At 41.9% G+C, this 23,827-nt stretch overlaps 1 protein-coding gene across 6 annotated transcripts in view; it reads left to right on the forward strand.

Annotated features, from left to right (window-relative positions):
* Kat6b (lysine acetyltransferase 6B) overlaps positions 1-23,827 on the forward strand; it is a 167,700-nt gene that overhangs the window by 9,553 nt on the left and 134,320 nt on the right. For all 6 annotated transcript variants that reach the window (XM_052189866.1, XM_052189867.1, XM_052189865.1 and 3 more), the window contains exon 2: positions 7,527-8,405. In XM_052189866.1, the coding sequence (XP_052045826.1) occupies positions 7,782-8,405 (624 nt within the window). In that variant the 5' untranslated portion in view covers positions 7,527-7,781. The remainder of the gene's footprint in view (positions 1-7,526; positions 8,406-23,827) is intronic.

A 23,827-nucleotide genomic window follows, 5' to 3' on the forward strand; every position in this document is an offset into this window, starting at 1 on the left:
CTCTGTAGCCCATGCTGGAACTTTCATTCTTTCCGGCTCCCCGGGCTTGATTATAGGCACGTCAGAAGAGCCACACTGTCTTTCCACTGAAGCACCTTACACAACGGTATCAGTTGCTGTTGACTGGTCTCTCATCAGAGAAACATGTTGCTTGAAGAAGTTTTTGTGGGGACCTCTGGTAGACAGGGTTGCTGGGCAAGGGGGGGGGGGGTGGCACTGAAATTGTTAAGTTGTGTGCTACCATGCCTGGTTTGTTTGATCTGAGGCAAGGGCTCCCGGAACCGAGGTTGACTTTAAACTTGTTGTGTAGCCAAGGCTGACCTTGAACTTTTGGTTGTTCTGTCTCGAGTGCTAGGATTACAGGTTTGTATTAGCAAGCTTGGCTTTATGTAGTTCTGGGAATTGAACTCGGGGCTTTGTGCATGCCAAGCAAATGCTCTACCAATCGCGCTACATTCTCTAGTCCCTCGCTCTTTTGAGTTTTTGGGGGTGTGGTGTTTTGTTTTGTTGTATTTAGTGACAGGGTCTCACTGTATAGCCCTGGCTGTTCTGGAACTCAATATGTAGACCAGGCTGGCCTCCAGCTTGGAGATCGTCCTGCCTCTGTCTCCCAAGTACTGGAATTAAAGGTGTGTGTCACTGTGCCTGGCTTTGTTTTAGTTTATAAAAATATTTTTTAATAATTTATGGATTCGAAATCCATGTAATTCATGTTGTTTTTGAAGTAAGGTCTCTCTGTAGCTCAGGCTACCCTGAAACTCATTGTGCAGTCCAGGCTGGTCTTGAACTCTTGGCCAAATGTTAGGATTTTGGATGTGAATCACTACCCTGATGATGGATTATTTAAAGTGACTAACTCAGTGGCATTTTAGTACATTCACATTGTTGTCTGGCCTCACCTCTTCCTATAGCAAAGACATTCTCACTGAGCCAAAATAAAGCCTCAGACGTACAAAACAGCTTCTCTCCATACCTAGCAGCGCATGCTTTGTTTATGAATTATATATGGATGTTTTATATAACTGCAGTTATAGTTATCTGGCCTTTTGTGTCTAGTTTCTTTTAGAGTATAATGTGTTTCAGTGTTCATCCATACTGTAATAGTATGTATCAGTCCTTCATTCTCATTCTCTCTCTCTCCCTCTCCTTTTCCCCCTCTCTCCCCCCTCCCCCCTCTCTCCCCCTCCCCCGTGTGTGTGTGTGTGTGTGTGTGTGTGTGTGTGTGTGTGTGTGTCCTATTTTACCACATCTTATCTGTTCTACTGTCAGTGGATATTTGGATTGTTGGGTATTGTGAACAGTGCTGTTGTGACCGTGTTTTGTCTGTGTCTGTTGGAGAAGCTCTTCTGTTTTCAGATATGTAGTATTAAGTAGACCTCTGGGATCATGGTAATTCTATACTTAGCTGTTTGAGGCCTCACCGAGCAGTCCTTTGTTACTTCCTAGTTGCTTCTTGCATGCACTGGCTCTGCTTCGCCTTTCCCGTGGCACGTGCCAGAAGACTGGGTGGAGGGCAGGGACGTCGGATCACTGAGGATTTATTCATTGTCTTTGACTAATATTCGTAACCTCAACTCTCCATTTACACGTATTGGATACAAGCATGTTTTTCAGGGAAATAGATGCATTTAGGGCTTGTCAGGTACCAAGCATCACCCTGTAAATGATATTTGATGTCAGACAGTAGATGGTTGTAAACCAAGGATGCTATTTTAAGCCATTGTGCCATTTGGGTGTGGTGGGTGGTCCTGGAGGAAAGAAGTCTTGGTTTCTGCCAGTGTGTGTTGTACTGTGGAAGGTATTGTTAGCATTTGTTGATGCTCACTCAGTTTATACAGTGATCTTTGAAAACAAAGTCCCGGAGCTTATAAAAGTAAGAGAGCTAAAAATAGCAAGTCAAACCCAGGATGATAAGAGAATACACTCTATTATTAACCTTTTGTTTTTCTACCAGTGTTTTTGGCACATCTGTAATCTCATGGCTCGAATGTTGTGACACTAATTTTGAGATGACACAGTCTTTACCGCAAGCTTAAGGAGGCCTCTTGTGAGTGGGGTAGTTAGACTCTCCTTATGCTGCCCTGAATATTTCTGAAGAGTGTTGATATTTGTGTAGTGCCAGTGAGGCTTAAAGCTCAGTGTTGAAGCAAGCGTCTCTCTAGATCTGTGTAGAAGAGCTTGTCAGAGTGCTGCAAATGGGGTTCTAAGACTGCAAGACACAACTGTAATTTGCCCATGTTTTTTAGCCAAAGATAAAATGCTTCACAACCACAGGCAATAGAATGGTATAATTTGATACAGCACGAATCTTCTGAATTAATTTGGGGTGACTTACTCCTTTTGGTAGGCTTTAACTGTTAAGTTTTTAAAAGGAAAAAAAAAGGCAGGAGAATAATGATTTGAGTTTTAGCTGTAACTGGACTCCCTGTACACATACCCAGCAAGTGGACTCTGCAGAAGAGAAGTAGTGGAGGTGGGTAATTTGAGTCAGGGGGAAAAAATCATTTTTATGTGACTTTTGAATGAATTATGTATATTTTTCCCTGTAGATCTGTCTGTCTGGATACTGCTTGGGCCAAAATGAAGCTGGTTTTCAGTGTATTCTCTTAGCTTGTACCAATTTAAGGTGGGACTGTGGGATGTCAGACACATCAGCCCCAAATTAAAAAAAAATGCAGTGCATAATGTACAAAGTAGATGCTGTGCATGTATTTAGCTGAGAATCTGTCTACAGGTAAGAGACTCCTGATTTCCCTCCTTTCCTAGCTGTATATATTTTTTAAACATTTGATTCAGCTTGTAGCAGAGAGCTGCTGGACTACATCAGCTTCTGCCTAATTAACTCTGGATGGAGTTGGATGGGAGCTCATTTTGAGATTAACTTGAGTTTGTGCTGGTGGCTGCAGGAGGGGAGAAGAAGGATCTAAGGTTGTCTGGTCGTTTTGTGTAAGATTAAGATACAGGTATTTATGACTTCTTTTCTTTTCGGTCTTTGAAGTGGAAATGAGCACTGTGCCCTAAATGGAGGCTTGTGTTGATATTGTGCAGAACTAGTGTGCCTTTTTGTCACGGAGAGCTGGTAGCCCAGGAACTACAATAACTTACCAGTATGTCAGTGCTAGATGGCCTTTGGGACAAATAGTGATTGCTGCTTGGGAAAGTTAGTACTCAGGGCTAGTCAGTTATTGAATTGTTCTGGCCCTAATGCTCTCATCTCTAAAATGTTACATCTGCCTGGTGGTGTGTATTTTCATGAGAGGATTCTTTTTAAGAGGCTGTCACATGGTTTTAAATATGGAGGCTGTGCTCACTTGGATAGCACATATCTTCCAGAGCTGGGGAGACTTGAGGTGAGCGTGGCCTCTGAGCCATCATTATGTATTCATGTACTTACACAATTTTCTTCCTTTACTAAAATCATTGGTGTGGGTGTGTGCCACAGCCCACATTCTGGGGTCCAAGGACAACTTTGAAGGGCATCTCTCTCCTTCCACTTCATTGTGGCCTTCCAGGATAGAACTCAGTGCTAGGCTTGGTGGCAAGTGCCTTTACCTGCTGAGCCCACTCACCAGCCCACAGTGCAGTCAGTTTTGTTTTGTTTTATTTTGACTTTTTGAGACAGGGTTTCTCTATGTAGTTCTGGCTGTCCTGGAACTCACTCTGTAGACCAGGCTGGCCTCAAACTCACAGAGATCCACTCGCTTCTGATGCCTGAGTGCTGGCATCAAAGGCGTGTGCCACCATTGCCCAGCCTGCAGAGATTTTTTTTTTTAAAGGATTGTTTGTTTATTTTATGTACACTGTAGCTGTCTTCAGAAACACCAGAAGAGTGCATCAGATCCCATTGCAGATGGTTGTGAGCTACCATGTGGTTGCTGGTAATTGAACTCAGGACCATTGAAGAGCAGTCAGTGCTTTTAACTGCTGAGCCATCTCTCTAGCCTTCTGCAGAAATAGTTTTAATGCAGATAATCTCTGGAAAAAATGAGAAGGAGTCGTAGTTTAGAAGAAAGTGAAATGCACTTCTTTAGGCACTTTCCTGAGGCGGCCGCTGAGTTAAGCAATGCCCTTATGCCCAAAGAAATATAATGGGGTGGGGGCATGTTTTCCTGGATATTGGGACAGTCTTCACTTTTTGTCATGGATTGTTAAATACTTAGAGTTCCAATTTTGATATTTCCTCTTATTACATTTTTAAGAAATGAAATGTCAGTCTTGCTGAACTATGTTGGTAATGGGTGTGGATAGTCATTCTGGTGGTGGATACTGATTGTGGTAAAAGCTTATTGGGATGTATATTTTGGGTGTGTATTAGTTGAGAAACATATTTTACTTTGCTGATGCTTTTTTTGCTTATGTATCTAAAATGCCTAAAAGCAACTTGGCGTGACTGGGCACTTTGCTGTGACATCTTCTCACTGCTTCCCTCAGGTGTGTTTTGTACCTGGTAGATCAAGGTAGTCATGGTTCCTTCTGAATAAATGAGGAAAGATGAGATAATTACTTGGATACAGCAACATTTCAATAGAAGAAATTTTGCTGTAAATGGTTTTACTTTGAAGAGATACGTTTCCTGTTGTGCACGTTCTGACAAGAGGGGGGGGGGTACTTCAGCGGTTTTATCCCAAGCCCGATGTTCCAGCTCTAAGGTCTGTCAGTGATATATGTGATGGCACAAGTCGGAGAACTTAATGATTTGCAGATGACAGTCAAGATTCAGACAGTCTTTGGTAGGTTAGAAGATAGTTCAAATCAGTTTTGAATACCACATGATTTAAAAAGCCAAGGGCAGTGGTACTTGCCCGTGAATTCAGCATTTGGGAAGCTGAGGCAGAAGGTTTGCGGTGAGTTAAGGTTAGCTTGGGCTACATAATGAGTACCTGGCTAGCAAGACCTTGTGTTAAAAAACAAACAGCAAAAGGAAATAAGCAACAAGAATAACAACAAAAATCCAGCATTTCAATTTTTTAAGGAAGGGGTGGAAAGACTTAGTTGGACAACAATTTTGAAGAAAGATCTGGGCATTTGGTTGGGTTGTGTGCTCAGCACGGCCAGCCCGACTGTTGAGGGGTCCTGTGACTTTGAGTTACACTTTGAACTGGGTAACCCCTGGGCTGGGGACTTTTAAGGTGGATGTTAGCAGTACTGCACAGCCAACAGATGGCCGTGCTTAGAGATCTTAAGGATGTGTAAAGGTTGAAGGAGTTAGGATAGCAGTGTTTGTTAAGGGAGGTGTTGAGGTAGGGGTGACTGATAGTAGTTTTTAAAAGATACTTATTTTCAAGTAGACACAATAATACATGGATATTGAACTTAGTAGACATATATAATAATACATGGATAGTGAACTTAGTAGACATATATAATAATACATGGATATTGAACTTAGGCATATATAATAATACATGGATAGTGAACTTAGTAGACATATATAATAATACATGGATAGTGAACTTAGTAGACATATATAATAATACATGGATAGTGAACTTAGTAGACATATATAATAATACATGAATAGTGAACTTAGTAGACATAATAATACATGGATAGTGAACTTAGTAGATATATATAATAATACATGGATAGTTAACTTAGTAGACATATATAATAATACATGGATAGTAAACTTCGTAGATATATATAAAATAATAGATGGATAGTGAGCCAGTAGACATATATAATAATACATGGATAGTGAACTTAGTAGATATATATAATAATACATGGATAGTTAACTTAGTAGACATATATAATAATAGATGGATATGTGTTTGGAATAGTAAGTGCCATTCTTATCTGGTTTTAGTTACCAGCAGTTAACCCCATAAAACTTGAGAAATGAACAACATTTTTTCTTTGTAATTTTAAAATTACCTTTATTATGGTATATTGTTAGGATTTTTTATTTTATTGTTGTTCATTTCTGTTGGACCTGATTTGTAACAAATCTGTCATTGTGTATGTACAGGAAAAAACTAAAGCAAGGCAGCACAGTATGTATCAGGTACAGCGTCTCTGTTGTAGGCCTCCACTGGGGGACTTGGGATTTGTCCCCATTGGTGAGTGGGAATACTGTCCGTGAGCTGCCTGTGGGGAAAGCGACCAGACTTAGGTCTCTTTAATTTCGTACTTCTCCACTAGGCAGTGATAGGGCTGGGGGCCAGAGCCTTATCAGTGTCTCTGCAGAGGCAGAACCAGCTGAAGCTGGCCGCTATGGCTGGCACAGGTGGGAACGGGATTGGACTTAGAGTCCAAAATGATGTCCCTTGAGCTGTAGTGTGCTGGTCATTGTTATATCCTCAAGCCACTTACATTTACAATTATGCTGGCGATTACATGATGCTTCTGGGTGGTTGTTGTTTATTTGGATAAAAAGACACTTTTATGTAGCTGAGACTGGCCTCAAAACTCTCAGCCTTACTGCAACCTCTTAAATGCTACGATCCCAGGCTTATGCCATCATATCACACCTAGCAAAATGGTGCTATGTGTGAACACGCTGTCATCTGGATAGAGCGGGCTGAGATGTAGACGGTTCTGGAGAGCAGCAGGGCTGGCCCAGCTCCGTACCAGACTGGAGAGCAGAAGTCTGAGCTCACTGCTGCCCTGGCCAGCTGGAGTCAGATTTGTAGGGATTGTCTTTCTGTTGAGGTGTGGGATGAGCTGAAACAGGTGTTAAATAGAAGACTGCCTTATTAAAAGGTGAAGGGGTGTTACTGTATTCATTTTAGTTTGCCAGCCTATGCATAGATGCGCTCATACACAGAGGCTACGCCGAGCAGAACCCCAGAGTGTCGGGTCCCATACAGATGGCTAGGTTGGAGATTTTCCTCTGTGACCTAGCTTGGCTCAGCTTTACTGTGTCTTTTCTTAAGTTTTTGTTTCTTTGGAGACAGTTTCCCTATGTAGCTCTCCATTGGCTTGAGACTCCCTTGTAGACCAGGCAGTCTTCTTCAAAGATCTGCCTGTCTCAGCCGTTTGGGTGCTGGAATTAAAGCATGTACTATTGTTCCTCTTTGATATTTATTTTATATTTCTGGTAGACCTGTATCTTAGACTGCTTTCACATGATTATTAACTTTGATAACAGAAGTCAAAATTTCCATATTTTAAATTAATTTATTTTGTACTTTGAGGGGTTTGGGGCAGTATATACCACAGCATGTGCATAGAGGTCAGAGGACAACTTTGGGGAGAGGTCTTTCATTTCACAGTGTGGGTCCTAGGGATTGAACTCAGGTAATCAGTGCTGGGGCAGGGGCTTTACCCTCTTAACCATCTCAAGGGTGTTTGACAGATGTGGTCTCTTAAATGTTACTTGAGTTATTAAGTGAAAATCCTAAAACAATTCCTGCACAGAGTGTGACCTAGTGCCTGGTTAGAGAGTGTCGTCCTGTGGCTGTATAGCATAGTACCTGCCTGCCAGTGTTTGTTTTGTACCTGATAAAGAATGATGCTGAGAAGTCTTTATTTTTAGAAGTTCCATTATTAAGAGCCTTTTCTCTCCTTTTTTATCCTTTAAGGTCTTGGCTTCCTAAAGATGTCTTTCACTTGAAGAGTGCAGTCTTTCCCATTGGTGAAAGAAGACAGCCATCATCTGCCTGGCAGTCAGTCCTCTCTCCAGTCTCTTAAGGATGGTTGTTCCTAAGCTGTTGCGTCACATGGGCTGGGATCCTCAGCCCGTGTGTTGAATTGTGACTTTCAAATGTGCAGGTTGTGTTAAGTACAAGGTGAACCTCTATGGGTAACATCTGTGTTGGAGAAGCCATTTGTCAACCATGGTAAAACTTGCAAACCCACTTTACACAGAGTGGATTCTTGAAGCAGTGCAGAAAATCAAGAAGCAGAAGCAGCGGCCCTCGGAAGAGAGAATCTGCCATGCGGTCAGCACATCCCATGGGTTGGATAAGAAGACAGTCTCGGAACAGCTGGAACTCAGTGTTCAGGATGGCTCCGTTCTCAAAGTCACCAACAAAGGCCTTGCTTCCTATAAGGACCCAGACAATCCTGGGCGGTTTTCATCAGTTAAACCAGGCACTTTCCCCAAGCCAACCAAGGGGTCTAAAGGACCACCGTGTAATGATCTACGCAATGTAGATTGGAATAAACTTTTAAAGAGAGCAATCGAAGGCCTTGAGGAGCCAAATGGCTCCTCCTTGAAGAACATTGAGAAGTATCTGAGAAGCCAGAGTGATCTCACAGGCACCACCAACCACCCAGCCTTTCAGCAGAGGTTGCGCCTAGGGGCCAAGCGCGCTGTGAACAATGGGAGGTTACTGAAGGAAGGACCACAGTACAGGGTCAATAGTGGGAGCTCAGATGGCAAAGGGACGCTCCAGTATCCCAATGCTTTTCCATCCTCACTCCCGCCCGTCAGCCTTCTACCCCATGAGAAAGACCAGGTGAGTGAGCCCTGCCCGCCTGCGGGATTGATGCACTGGAGATAGCGCTGTTTTAACTTCCACTTCCATTCAGGCCCTTCTCAGCCTGTGGGGCCCAACCTTTTCGGCAAACATCTGTCTCCCAAAATATTTACATTACCATTCATAACAGTAGCAAACAAAGTTACAGTCATGAAATAGCAACAAAATAATTTTATAGTTGGCTGTATTAAAGGGTCACAGCATTAGGAAGGCTGAGAACTACTGATGTGGACGGAAGATCTGAATGGAATTTGAAAAGATCAGTTATGTTTTTGTCTTGAAGCTGAATTTTATATTTTATATCAGGATGTTTTATAGTATGATTATTTAAACATCATTTTATGACATATTGGGGGTTTCCTCAGTGGCTAAGAGTTAGCATAATACGCACATGTTGTTTAATGTGGTAACTACCATGGAAACTTGAATCTACCTTCTTCAAGGCCAAGAAAGGAGAGTGTGGGGGTTTTCCTTCCCTTAATTGTAGAGAGAAAAACATGTTTTAATACAGATAATCTTTGCATGCTATGTGACCTAAGTCCCTTCTCTTTAAAGCCGTTGATTGTTAGTGGTCAGTGGGTGTAGGTGAAGTTCTATTTTGCCCTGTTTGGTGTATTTGTTTTTGTGTATGTGCGCACATGTGCCTGCAAGCCGTAGTGCACATGTAGAGGGCTGGGGACAATTGAGGTATTCTTCCTTCCACTAGGTAGGCACTGGAGATCAAACTCAGGTTGGTAGGCTGGCAGCAAGCGACTTTACCACTGAGCTGTGTTGCTGGCCCAAGGCTTTATGTTATTTTTATAGCATTGTAAGTACACGACAGAGTTTTGTTTCTGCTGAGATTTTTCAGTCTTCAGTTGGGTATGATTTTCCTGGTTTTATTTTGAACTTACTGAATTAACTTCCCAAAGTCCTGCTAAAGTAGAACAGCAGATTACAGATCAAGTCCTCAGGTTTTGCATTCCTATCCCAGCTTTTGGTTAAATGCTTTCAATGATAGGATGACATTGACCGTCGTTAATAGGAGGCAGTCGTGCCTGTAAACTGCATATTGAGAAGTATTGAAAGCTACGTGTTAGGCTCTGTGGGAAGGTGCATGCCTGCTCCCACGACGAGGCCTGGATTTCTTCTCAGCTCCTATGAGACCCAATATTAGCAAAACTGGTTTGCGTCTGTTCTCCTGGTATAAAGAACTCATGAACTGGACCCTGTTTCCCTTTTTGCTTAGCTAGTAGGGGGCCTACTTCTGAACTGAGGAAGACCAGGTCTTCACATGGGTATCTGAAGTCTAGAATGAATTTCTTAACTGTGTTCGTACCTTCTTGGTCTTCCACAACATTTATTTATTCACTGATTGTGGATGTATCAAAAATGAAGTAAACTATGGAATTTTCTTCATAACTCTCCTTTAAAAAATTACAGAAAATGATTTATTTGAATTCCTGAACACAGCCTGTTTCTCCTTGAAACATTTTTTTTTAATTAAAAAAAGTTTAAATTTGTATTCATTTATTTAGACAGGGCTTCACTCTGAAGCTCTGGCTGTTCTGGAGCTCTATATTTAGAGCAGACTGGCCTCAAACAGAGATTTTCCTGGGTTTGCTTGTGAGTACTGAGGTGGAATTCTTTGAGGGAGTCCAGAGCCATTTCTTCATAAGTTTGGTTATCTTTGTTTTTTTTATCTTCAGCCATGGCAAAGTTGCATAATTATTAGGCACATGGTCTCCCGTCAGGCACTGTGGCGGGTTTGGTATCTTCTTGAATAATTGTGTCCTCTGGAGGGAGGCCTTTTCCGGGATTGGAGGGGGCAGGACAGGTTCTCCAAGGTTCCTCTCCTTCCCTGCAGCCTTGCTCATCAGTTCTTGCTAGCCTTATCATTTTTCTTCAGGCAGCATCTGTACAGAACTATTTTTAGTCTAAAGGAAAAAATTCATGTTTGAAAGTGTCTAGGATAGAGAACTGAGACATTTATTGCTTAGCATGCAATTGCAGTTGCTTTTTCTAGGATGTAGATCTTTCAGCTGTCCAGTTAGCATCATTATTTAACAAGGAAAACTGAGAAAACGTGCTCCAGAATATTTAGTTGATAAAATTTGGGGATTAATTGTATCAAGTAGTCATAATAAGATTTTGGTGGCATTTTATCAATGAGCAATATTAGCCTCAACCTAATATTAATATGTATACACATGCATATTACATACAAACATGTTGTTTTTTTAGATAAAATCTCGTTATGTAGCCAAGACTGTCTTGGAACTCAATAGCTAGCAGAGAGCGCCCCCCCCCCCCCCCATCTTTTTTTGAGACAGGGTCTCACTCTACAGCAGTGCTGGCTGGCCTAGAATACTTTATGCAGATTAAGCAAGCCTCAAACGTACAGAAATCTTCCTGCTTCTGCCTCCTGAGTGCTGGCCCTAAGGGTGTGCACCACCATCACTGGCTTTCTTTTTAAATAGTGGACGTCTTCCTCTATTGCTCTCCACTGTAAGTTTTGAGACAGGCTGTGTCACTGGACCTGGAGCTCACTGGGTTGCTAGATGGGCTGCCGAGAGAGTCCCAGGGATCCACCCTTCTCCACCTTCTCAGAGCTAAGATTACAAATGTGCATCCACTGTAGCCAGCCTTCTTTTACTTGAGTGCTGGGGATCCGAACTCAGATCCCTTTGCTTGTGAGGTGAGTACTTTACCCACTATACCATGTCTCCATGTCTCCTGATATCATAAAAAAATATCGGGACGAGGTCTCACTTAGCTTCCCAGGCTGACTTTGAAGTTTGGCCCTTCTACCTTAGCCTCCAGAGTAGCTGGAATTTCAGGTATGTCTCCATGCTTGGCAGAATCGAGGATATGAATGGAGACTGTTCCAGGATTGTGCAGTCTTAACTATTTTTTGGTGAAATAGTCTTTTAAAGAAGCTGTTATTGTGATTACGTTTGAGAAGTTGAATGTCATTGTAAAAGACAAAATAAAAATAGCAGCTAATGTATTGTGAGCATAAATGCTGGCCTCTTCCAAGTAGTTCACACTTAGCTCCTGACTCATAGTTACTGGAAGGGAGGTAAATTAGTGTCCTACTTTTTGCAGATGGAAAAACTGAGGAGCAGAGCTTAAGCTTTTTGTTCAAGGTCAGTAGAGCTGGTGAACAGTCCAGGCGAGAGTCCGTCCAGATAGTCTCGAGTCCAGGGCTCCTCTGTTCTCCACAGTGTCCTAGTCGGCCTGGGGCTACTCACGAACAGTCCAAGTCTCTCTTGCAGTTCTTCAGTGGGTCAGAAACAGTTCTCCTCCAGTAAATAGACCCCAGCATTTGAAATTTGGTAGTTAGGATGGGCTTCTTGCTTTTTTTTTTTTCTTCAAGCAAGTGCAATTTATAATATCATCAAACTTGAAATGCAGCGGAGAAGTCTGTGCCTCATTAGATTTAACATCATCATCACTCCTCTACTGGGAGGAACACAATGGAAGTTCACATAGGAGGCTTCTGCTTCCTGGAATGTAATTGCAGCACTTCTGAGACTCTGGAAATGCAAATTGGGGATCACCATTCTCCTTTCTTAACATGAAATACTTGGTATTTATTTAAGAAAGCTTTTCTCTGCTGAGATGATAGGGAAATGAATTAAACCACTGAAGATAAGACTTTATCTTTGACTCGGTGTGGGAACTCCTAAAGGATAGTATTAATGCTTCTCATTAAAAGTGGTAAAGCTCAATTAGGTCAGATTATGAGGACTTTGGAAAGTCAAATATTCTGAGACTTTAGTTATCACACTTTGTAGTAGTAAGATTCCATTTGCACATATGGGCTTTAGTATTTTTATAAAATCAGTTTAGTTCAATTTTAAGCAAATTCCTTTGTATTTCATTTTATTGAGGGTATCATCCTGAAATTTATTGAATGTCAAATCTTGGTATATTTCCAGTGCACTGTAATGTACGGGAACTCCAAGTATAGTATGTAGCCCAGGCTGGCTACATACTTATTCTTGTGCCCCAGCCTCCCAAGTGCTAAGATCATGTGGTACTGTCTTGCATGTCCTTCCCACCTTCCATTTAAGAGATATGTTGGGGGCTGGAGAAATGGCTCAGCAGGTTCTTACCTGCACTGACTGCTCTTCTGAAGGTCATTAGTTCAAATCCCAGCACCCATATGGTGGCTCACAACCATCCGTAAAGAGATCTGACTCCTTCTGGTATCGGAAGACAGCTACAGTGTACTTACTTACATATAATATGATAAATAAATATTTAAAAAAAAAAAAAGAGATATGTGTTTGGGGGCGCTCTGGGCAAGGCGGTGTGTCAGTGTGAAGATTTCCTATGCAGAGACAAATTCCCATCCTATGTCAGATTCATTCACCAGACCACAAATGACAACATTTTATTTTTAGACTGTCTTTGCTGCTTTCTCTTCTCTAACCCCTTTTCCCTGTCATAACAGGACACCCTCCTCATCTTGTCTCTGGGAATTTTTTAGTTGGTTCTTTGTGAAGAATATCTATTAGAGTCCCAGTGTCTTCTTATGTTGACTTCAGTTCATGCCCTTTCTATCAAAGACGCCTTGTTCTCAAAGAACATTTAGCGAGTATGTATTCAACTGGAAGTTGGATAAAGCCTTAAATATTATGAAATATGCTTTTCAAAATTCTGATTTTTGGCATTGATATGGATAAAAGTCGGTTTTAGAATGGTGAAACCTGTTACAGCGTGAAAGATTAGGCGGATCAATGCTCACGGCTCCGGTCAGGGAAGCAAGCTTGTGGGTCCTGTTGATCCTGTAATTAAGCTCGAGAAGTTCTTCAGAAGGGTGAGTGCTGGAGGCAGCACTGTCCAGCTGCCGTGGAGAGCATGACTATCTCCCGCTAGGCAGCCAGTCAAGCAGAAGGTGGAGTGAGTGACTGGGTCTTTCTATTGCACTGGAAGCATGACAGCTTGTTCTACTTTTGAACTGTTATCAAGATAGAACTTGTCTAGGCTTCTGGAAGTAGCTTCAGGAGAGGAACAGCATCATGTCAGAAAGTTTGATTGTAAAGGGCGTGGTGAACATTCCTGTAACTCTTTAGATCTTAGGTGTGTTTGATGCTTTTGATACCTTTCCCACAACACTAATCCTATCCTGAATGAGCACCGATTTTGGGCAATTTATACTTGTATTCCCTGTACCTACATGACTTATTACAGTGTGTGTGTGTGTGTGTGTGTGTGTGTGTTGCTGGGAATAGAAGACCTTATGCTCATTAGGCAAAAACTCCTACTGAGCTATGTTCCTACACTGTGATACTTTTAGTACCAAGAAAGTCAGTATTTTTAGATTTGAGGTTATTTTAACAGTTATGTGTTGTTTGCTGATTTATTCTGATTTTATCTTGAATGGCAAAGATTTTATTTTTGTTTTTTTCTCCAGACTTCAGCAGACTTTAAATGTTCTCAAAATGGAGTCTGAGTTGTTGTTGTGTTTTTTAAAATCTATTTTATCTTTGTATGTTATTGCCAACACATAGGAGATAAAATTGTTTTATCATTGAAGTGACAATTTTGCGTGTAAAAGTCCATGATTTTACTGTGTTTCTATACTTCATTTTTTAAGTCTTGAACATTAAGCTAGAGTAGATTTGGAAAAATTGTTTTCCAGTCACACGAAGATTTAAAATATGAATCTGAAATCTTCTTGGGCCTTTCATCTCTCCTATCCATTAATATTTCACATAAACAGCAATTAGCTTACCAAATTAGAGTTAGCAAATGAGTCAGCCATGTAATTTGCTGATGACATTTTGTTTGCAGGGCCATGAGGAAAGTGTGTGTTTATTTGCATGTGGGTGCTCTCGCTGCCTTCAGGTGGTGGCAGGAAGTCAGTACGCTTGCCTCAGAGAAAGAGGGATGCCCTTGGGCGCACCGCTCCTGCTCAGATGTACACCACTCTGCTGAGGAGTCTCCAGGAGTGGAAAACCGTTTATTTTTGTTGATCTTTATAAAAGTAAACATTGTAATTAGTAGGCTATAATGTAGTGCACAGTGTACATTTTTATTTTGTTTATGAAAGGTTATGATTTTGAGAGTGTGGAATGAGACAGACGGAAGTATTAGATGAAACGATATTGGTCTCTACAAAGGTGCAGGGTAAGCCCTAATCAGTGCTCCGAGGGGATCCAGGAGGAATCTGTGTTAATTTGACAAGTGGGTTTAAAATTCTTGAGCCGCTCTTCATCAGAAACCATCTTTGTTCATACATCCCTTTTCTAATTTGCTCCACTTTTGATCTTTGATAAACCAGCTGCAGTATTGTTTCATTAACAGACTTGACTGGTTAACAGATGTTTGCTTTGGCTTGATTGTGTCCTCCCTATTAAAAACAGCATAGGCACTCATAGAAACCATGCTGGGCCTTTTCCTGTCTCGCTAGACTGGCAGTTCAAAAGAGCAACCTAATTTCATTTACAAGTTCAGTTTTTATTCCTTGGTGTTAGTTATTCTGGAAGGCATGTGACATTTAGCTGGTGTTCTCCCTCGTGAGGGAGGGCCGCTGTTAGTCCTCCCTGCTGCCGCTTCTCTTCTGTGCAGCTCCTCACGTGGGAGTCTGTGGTTAGGTATTGTGCATTCTTAGCAAGCAGGAAAGGAAGGAGTGTGGAAGAGCTGAGTGAGACATCATGGACTCTTCCACATTTCAAGGGAAGGAGTGGGAACAGTCTGGAGAATGTAGAGACTCTCTCCCACCTTCTTTGATGTCAGAGGGCTGCCATGGAGCACAGAGAGGAGGAGGAGAGCCTGGGTCCAGGCTGCCTGTGATCTTCTCAGTGACTCGGGCTGGGAGCCAAAGGCAGTGTGGTTTCTGTAGTAGGTCCTGATGCGACCAGTCCTGTTTTTTGTCCAGTTTCGTGCAGTGCTTGTGACTCTCTAATAGGAAGAATGAAGCTCCAAAATAAGAGGGTAAAGATTACATGGAACAAGAGAAACAGCAGAAGAAAAGAAGGTGCACACTAACCCCAGTAACAAGGTCATCAAAGATGACGCTGTCCTCGTTGTTGACCTGTTTCTCTGGAATTTTAATGTCATGTGTTTCTCTCTTAAAACAAAACCAGATTTTAGCTATTGAGCTTGGATTGTGAGTAAACCTGCAGCAAATAATATGTGCTCGTGGAAGTGTGGAGGCTATCTGAGGAACACCAGCTGTTTATGGGCATCCTGGGCCGGATGTGAAGGACCTGGGAAAGGTGGGCCATGGAGGGAGCCAGGGTGCCCCTTCTTCCTCACCTTTGTAAGTTAAAAAATTGTACTGTTTGAATACTACATGCCACATTCTTCCAACAACTGTTAGTACTCTACCTATTCTTTCTCTTCTAGAGAGAAAGAGAAAATGAGTAAATGAATGTGTATATGTATACTTTTTGAGCTTGGTGTGGTAGCTCAAGCCCTTAATTTCTAGCACTTGGGAGGCAGAGGAGGGCAGATCTGCATTCGAGGCCAGCCTGGTCTACAGAAATGAGTTCAGGACTGCCAGAACTTGGTAGAGAAAGACCCTGTTTCAAAACAAGACAATAACAAAGAAACCAAACAGAAGATAAGTTTGGATGAACTATTGGAACAAACAGACATCATTATGTTACATCTTTAAACATTTAGTGAGGAATGAAAATGGCCTCCCGCATAGATCAGTGCTGTCTGTCACTCACGGAAGTACTTCAAGAGTGAAGCCAGAGGATTTGGCATTAATTGTATTTTTTCAAATGAGTCTTAATGTTATTTATAACTTGATTTAGGTCTAAGCAAAGTTCACAGGTGGCATTTGGTCCTCATGACTCTTAGCAGAGAACAGCCTTTTTACTGTTTCTGGAGACATTGCCAGTTTTGAAGAGTGTAGGATTTCGGATACTGGCTCTTTCACTGGAGATGTGAACACAGGGCTCCTGAATACTGTACAGCCATGCACCACAGAGGTACATTTTCAGTTTCCAGATCTTCCTTTGTGGAAGCAGTCCTTCTCTCCCCTGTGGCTAGTAAGTGCTCAGTGCAGGCTTAGGCCATGTGACTAACCTTTCGCTCCGTGTGTTTGAATTTTCTGTTTCTGCTTTGTTCGCATAAACTTAGCGTTTAAAGCTTTGCAGTCTGTCATTCTTAGGTTCTGTGGTTAGGAAGTCTAACACCGTTCTCCTGTGGTAAATGACAAATGACGACAGCAGCGAAGCCTTCCAGGAGAGTCTTGTTTCTTTGCTTCCGGTCCCAGCTCCTGGACTGCTGACTTGGTTTGACCCATGGTTCCTGTCCCGCCTTTAACACGAGCAGTGCAGGCATCTCTGATCACTCCTCTATAGGTGCCTGCTTTAAAGGATGCATAGATGACTTTTGGTGTAGCTGGTCAGTACTGGTTAGCTTTTCACACCAGCCTCCTTAGCTGGGAGTGGTGGGCATGACTAGAATCCCAGCTGTCAGGAGGCCAAGGTCTGATTTATTCAAGTCCAGGGCCAGCTTGGGTTCTTCTATACTGAGACCCTGTCTCTAAAACAAATAAATCAAACCCACTCCTTTTAAAATTAAAAACCAAGACAAAGTACTTAAGTCCTTTTTCCTATCTGTCAGGTTACCACGTGGACAAAGATGACATAGATCCTGGGCCTTAAGTATGGATGCCTTGGGGTGGCCATCGTGTGTCGCCTTGGTGCACAGTGCTTTACCCAACTCTGATTTTATAGTGTGTCAGAGTGTGCTTAGAGGAGAATGGGCCATTCAGTGGGCATGATGCTTGCCACAGGTTAGAGGCTGCTTGTCTGAGTTCTAGGAATTATTTCTAAGAGTGCGAGCAGAGCCTGTCTTTTGCCCCTTTACTAACAAATGAATTTACCAGTAGAGTTTAGAATGTTTGTGGGGTTGGAGTAGGATTTGAGACAGGGTCTTACTCTGCAAATTTAGGTTGGCCAGGGACCTGTAGTGTAGCCCAGGCTGGCCTTGAACTCACAGTTCAAGTTAGGTTTTGGCATCCTGAGAGTACACTAGATCCTGTTTCTGAGTTTTTACCTCAGGTTCTGGAAATTGAAGTCAGATCCTCATGTTTAACTTTTTTTTATTTTTATTTTTTGAGATAGGTTGTGTTCATGTTAAAGGTTCATGACTTAGATTGTGATTTAAAATAATTTTTTGAGGAGAGTTGGCCCAGAGGGTTAACAGCACTGACTGCTGTTCCAGAGGTCCTGCGTTCAATTCCCAGTAATCACATGGTGGCTCACAACCATCTGTAATGGGATCTGATGCCCTCTTCTGTATATTTGAAGACAGCTATAGTGTACTCATATGCATAAAATAAATTATTGTACATGTGTAGGTGTGGCATGCACATGAATTCAAGAACAGCTTGGTTCTCTGCATGGTGGAATCCAGGGATCAAACTCAGGTTTTCACATGAGCGTTTTACTACCTGAGCGGTCTCAGAGGTAGTGTCTCACTGTTGGCTCTGACTGGCCTGGGACTCCCTGTGTAGACCAGGTATGCACATCAGGCTGGCCTGGAACGCCCAGAGATCCAAGATCAAAGGTGTGTGCGCACCACCCATCCCGTCTTTTGATGCTTTAGAGACTAAGCAATTTTGGAAGCATTTTGTCTGTTTCAGCCTCAAGCCCTCAGCCAAGGACCCTGGGCAGCTGGAAGATACACTACATAGGTATCTTTTTAAACAGCAGATAAAGGTGGCTGTTGGGGAGGGGGCTATAGGCTCCTTTCCCATCACAATGCCGCTGCATCTCCCCCTTAGCTGAAGTGCTTTGGAAATACCAAATGTTGCCAATTGGTGAGGAATAACAATTATTTAGTTATCAGCCTATCAGTGTGCTTTCCAGGGCTGATAAAAGCTGCGATCTTTCCATCTGATGAGCTCTGACCTTCTGAAACCTTCCAGTTTATCTCATTTTCCACAGCTACTGAGCATAACATGATACCAACAATTACATCCCCCCACAGCGTTTGCTCCAACTTATAAAATCACCTCTGCATTGGAAAATTGTGTAGTATCTTGATTTCAATTTAGCATGGTATGTTGGTTAGCAATAAATCTTGCTAATGTATGAACACAAGCCTGCAGGCAGCTTGGAGAACACTGATCAGGTGCAAATTGTATATATTTTGCAAGCATTTCAGAAATTCAGAGCAAGATGAAATAAATAGTTATGACTGGGAAACACCCCCCCCCCCTTTTTTTTTAAGTACTCTTGTGTATATCCTGTGAGAAAATTCTCAGTCCTTCTGAAGTTCATGATTTGTGTGGGGGACCATTTTTAATATTCCTATCTAGTCTGGGCATTCAATGAAAGCAAACTGGCATGATTGAAAACACTGTGTTTGTACCTATACCGTGTACAGGCTTGGTAGTTTACGCTGTGTTTGAAGATCATAGAAAAACTATATACGAGGATACTCATTTAAACACATTGTAATGTCCTTATGATTGAAAATACAGCTGGGTGTGCCAGTGCATGCCTTTAATGCCAACACTGGGGAGGCAGAGGCAGGCAGATCTCTTAAGTTCTAGGGCACCCAGGGCTACACAGAAAAACCCTGTCTTGAAAAACAAACAAACAAGAAAGAAAGCTTACTGAATAATTTTCCATGACCCCTGAGTGACTGAGAGCTGAGTTACAGTTGTGCCATGTGGTATAGACCTGAAGTCTCAGCTACTCAGGGTGCTGAGGCAGGGGACGGCAAGTTCACGGCTAGCCTGGGAACCTTACTGAGAACCCCCTCCCCCAAAATATTTATTTTAATTATTTGTTTGCTCATGGAGGTATATAGTGGAGGTGATGATGAATCGGACATTGTGGATGCCTGGGAATTGAATTTTGAAAGAGCAGGAAGTGCTCTCACACAGTAAGCCATTCTCTAGCCTGAGATTTTTGTCAAGAGCTAGGGATATTCTCTCTCTCTCTCTCTCTCTCACACACACACACACACACACACACACACCCTCAGTAATGAAGTGCTATTGCCTCCCACACCCTAAGAAAGGAAAGAAATACGAATTTAGAAAGTTAATAATTCAGTGTTTATAATTCAAAACAATGTTACAATTCTAATGTTTAGTAGAGTTTAACACTTTCATTAGTTTTTTTTTCCCCTATTATTATTTTTAGTAGCATTTCAGTTATTTTGAGAAAGGGTCTAATGTTGCCCAGGCTGACTTCATATAGCTGAGGCTGACCTTGAATTCCTGGTCTTGTTTACCACCTAAGTTCTGGGGTCACAGGTGTACAACACCATACCAGCTCCTCTTTTCATTCTTTAGAATGAATCGATGTTTCCAATTTTTCTTCTGAGGGCTGAGTATAAATAGCTTAGTGGTAGAGATTCTCCTTAGCGAGCATGAAACCTTGGGTCTCACCTTCCCATCCATTGGTGCATTTTAAGAGCCACCAATGGAAGCCAGATGGTGGTGGCTTTAATCCCAGCACTCAGGAAGCTGAGGCAGGTGAATCTCTGAGTTTGAGGCCAGCCTGGTCTACAGAACAAGTTGCAGAACAGGCAGGGCTACACAGAGAGCCTCTGGTGAAAACACAAAACTCCACTAACTGTTAATGACTGATGAGTAGATGGATACTAAGAAGCAAGTACCTTAGTCTCGGACAGCTGGTCTTTGCCCCAAATAGTAACAATTCCTTATCTGATCATATTCCACAGATACTCTGACACCTGTGTTTTTCCTTTAAAAAAACAAAAGGCAGCTTTTCATGTGTGTTTGATGGAGCATGTGCTATTAGAGGTCGGACTAGAATCATAGAAATCAACATATGTTCTTTTTAATCAATAATATACTCTAGTGGATTGATGCCTCCTCCTATCCTTTTGTGTCCTTCACACACCCTAATGTGTAGGATGTGTCCCTGAAATCAGTGGCCAAGTTAGAGGGCATACACAGTTTTTAACTTTAGTTTTGTTTCTCTGCTGGAAAACAGTCCCATCTCTTTTGTGCCCTCTGAGGTTCATTTTGTGCGCAGGCCTGTTCTCTTCTGCAAGGTAACGAGAAAAACAAATTCCATGTATTTTCTTCCAGTGTTTTTCTGTTTTCACTTTTTATTATTGAGCTTTTGATCCATCTGGAGTTTATTTTACTCTAAGGAATGAGGTAGGAATCCAATTTTACTTTATTATCTTTTCAGATGGCAGCCCAGATGTCCCGTTACCATTCGTTGAATAATCTCTTTATTCTTCTGTATATGAAATTCCATCTTTATCCTAAACTAAACATGTGTGTTGGAGTTTATTTTTAGACTCTGGTTTAGTTCCTTGAACTGTCAGTGCATGCAACTTTACACAGGGTTTTAGCTACCGTAGCTTCATAATATATTTCATTGCCTGGTAAGTAAGCCAGGCTCCTTGATTATGTTTCTAAGTCTTCACGAATAATTACACTTGTTTGTTTTTCCCTGTTGCTCCCAAAGATCTTATTGATAATGTTAGTGTTTGAATGGCCTCTTTTATAAGAGCAAGTCTGCTGTTGAAAGAGGGTGTCTCTCTCCACTTTATCTTTTCAATTTAGAATGTTCTTCCTGTAAGTAAGACCTTTTATCCTTGAGTCAGCCTCAGGAGCCGTGTTGCCCCTCGACAAGGGTAAAGAGGAGCCCTGAGTACCATGGCTTCAGTTCCTACTCTTCCTGCATTATTTTGGAGCAAAACCCACACATGGTGTCGTCATCTTGCCCATGCATTTAAGTGATAACCATTTTCGTCATCTTCGTGCTCCGGAGTCTGAGAATGGAGCTATGTGGGTGGTGTGTGCTGACACGATTTAACAAGTGCTGCTAAACTAATTCCTAGGTTTGTTTTTTCCTTAGATAAGTCAGACCTTCCACTTTCTGCCCCCCCTTCTTCTAAGGGTTTTAAAATTTTAATTTTAATTATTTAAGTTTTTGAGATGAGGTCTTACTGTGCAATCCTGGATGACCTGGAACTCTTAATGTAGACCAGGCTGGTCTTACTCACAGAGATCCTTCTGCCTGCCTTTCAAATGCTGGGTAAGCTTAAAGGCAGGACTAAATTTAGTTGGTTTTACTTAACTATATGTTTGTGTGTGTGTATTGTGTATGCATTTTGAGTAACAGTGCCTGCAAAGACCAGAGGCATAGGATCCCATAGAGCTAGGGTTACAGGCATTGTTACATGGGCACTGGTGACTGAGCTGGGCTAGCTTACACATGCACCCTAACCACTGAGCCATGTGTATAAAACGCATAAACAATGGTTAGGTGATAAATGTGTACATGGGAGCCTGGGCCAGAAACTAAGAAGATGCTGGCATCAGTGGTAGTGCTCTTCAGTGTGGTGAGGATATTGTCATGGGTCTTCATCCCTGTGAGTTAGGAGAGTCCTCCTAAAGGGTTTCCTGCTGAAGTGCCAGGGTGTCTGACATGCACCGTTGTGTGGTTCAGCAAACATCACAACGTGAATAAATAATGAGTGTGAGCATAAGGCATAAAGGCTTAACGATAAGAGGCATAATATGAATAACCAGTGGTCCTAGTGCAGGGTATAATAGTGTCTCCATTGTATACTACAGCTAGGTTCTATAGGATTGACAGTTTTTCTGCACACTGGAAAGTGGATGTAGCTAGAATACAAGGCTGCCGATAAGGCCTAGCAGGTAAAAAGGCACTTGTTACCAAGCTTGGAGAAGAATTTAGTACCTGGGATCCACATGATAAGAGAAGGGCAGTACTGACTCCTGCAAGTTATCTTCCAACCTTCACACATGCACACACACACACACACACACACACACACGCGCGCGCACACACACACACACACACACACACATATGCACACGCGCACACACGCACACAAACACACTAATATAATAAAACAAATTGCCTCACTGTCTTTACCTACAGAAAAGTAAATCTATATTGCTTTTATAACTACATTCTTTATCCTAAATAGAAGATGATTATACATGTTATTATTTAAAGTATTTTATTGAATTACAGTTGAGTATTGTTTGCAAAGGCTCTGAGCCTAAGGCCTGCTCTCAGAGGTTATCAAGCAGTAAGGAGATGTTGAAGACACACTAGCACCAGATTGAGGCTTTCACTGTGCAGTTGAGATTAGCTCACTTAATCTCAAGTCTCAGAGCATGTGGGACTCCACCAGGGATAAGGACATCCCTATTTGGGGTCCTATTTGGGGATACCCTGCATCAGGTCTAAATGTAATGTTAGGAAAGGAAACTTCTGAACTGAATGCAGTTTGGAGTGCCACTTTATCTGCTTTGGTCTGCATTGAATTGTTGTCATTGGGATTCTTGGTAACTATGATAGGTTGGTCTAGAGATGTCATGTTGCAGCCTAAATTGAAATTGCTTTTGAAGTTGCTTTTGTGATTAGGTCTTTGATTATCTATCTTTTTTTCTATTTATTTATTCATTCATTTATTATTATTGTAAGTACACTGTAACTGTCTTCAGACACACCATAAGAGAACATCCCATCTCATTACAGATGAGCCACCATGTGGTTGCTGGGATTTGAACTCAGGACCCCCGGAAGAGATCACACACACACACACATACACGCATACACACACAGTCATACATATAAACTTATATGCGCACACTGAGTTCCTTCTGTAACTTAAAAGACTCTTGAACACAGACAAGATCCAGATCATTTCTGCCTTGAGCCTTGTTATCCTCATACAAGATGTAATTGAGTAAAACATATTACCTATCTCCTGGTAAACCTGTGGCATTCAGAATAACTTAGGAACACGTTTTTGGATCATGATAATTTGAGGTTTTCCATCCGTCTGTCCATCCTTTCCTTTCTTCTCTCTCTCTCTCTCTCAGTTCAGTTTCTTTTTACCCGTTGCTAAGAGAAGTCTCATTGACACGAGGGCATGAGGGAGGACATGTCTGTGTGCTGCCAGTTGTTTTATAGGCGTTTGGCTCTGCCGCCTTGCAGATGGTAAGACTCTGGGTGGTGGGGAGCTGTGTGCTGATTATCTTATTGAATTAAGGTAACCTTTTGTTGTCCACTGAATTCTACAGGCCAGTTGGCCAGTGAGCAGCTGCTCGGGTAGCTTGGTGTGGGGATTTGAGGCGCACAAAGAGTGTCTTGAAGGGTGGTCATTCTAATCCAGGTATCCAACAAAGCAACTCTGGAAGCTTTCTTCTTCTCACACTGCCTGCGTTCCCACAGAAGGGAGTGAACAACAACATTTTGTTTTAAACTTTTGCTCAGTTATACTGAATGATTAAAATGGATTTATTATTTTGGCAAGTCCTACAAAACTACTTTTTACCTAATGTAGTAAGCTGAAGACAATATGCTTTCATAATATTTGATGCCAAAAGCATCCTAATTTTATGGCAGTCTGTGTCTGAAGATCATGGTGGAATAACGGAATTGTTTTTATTTTGAGTTTATTATCAA

The sequence above is a fragment of the Apodemus sylvaticus genome, chromosome 8 (genome assembly GCF_947179515.1).
Source record: "Apodemus sylvaticus chromosome 8, mApoSyl1.1, whole genome shotgun sequence".
NCBI classification, from domain to species: domain Eukaryota; kingdom Metazoa; phylum Chordata; class Mammalia; order Rodentia; family Muridae; genus Apodemus; species Apodemus sylvaticus.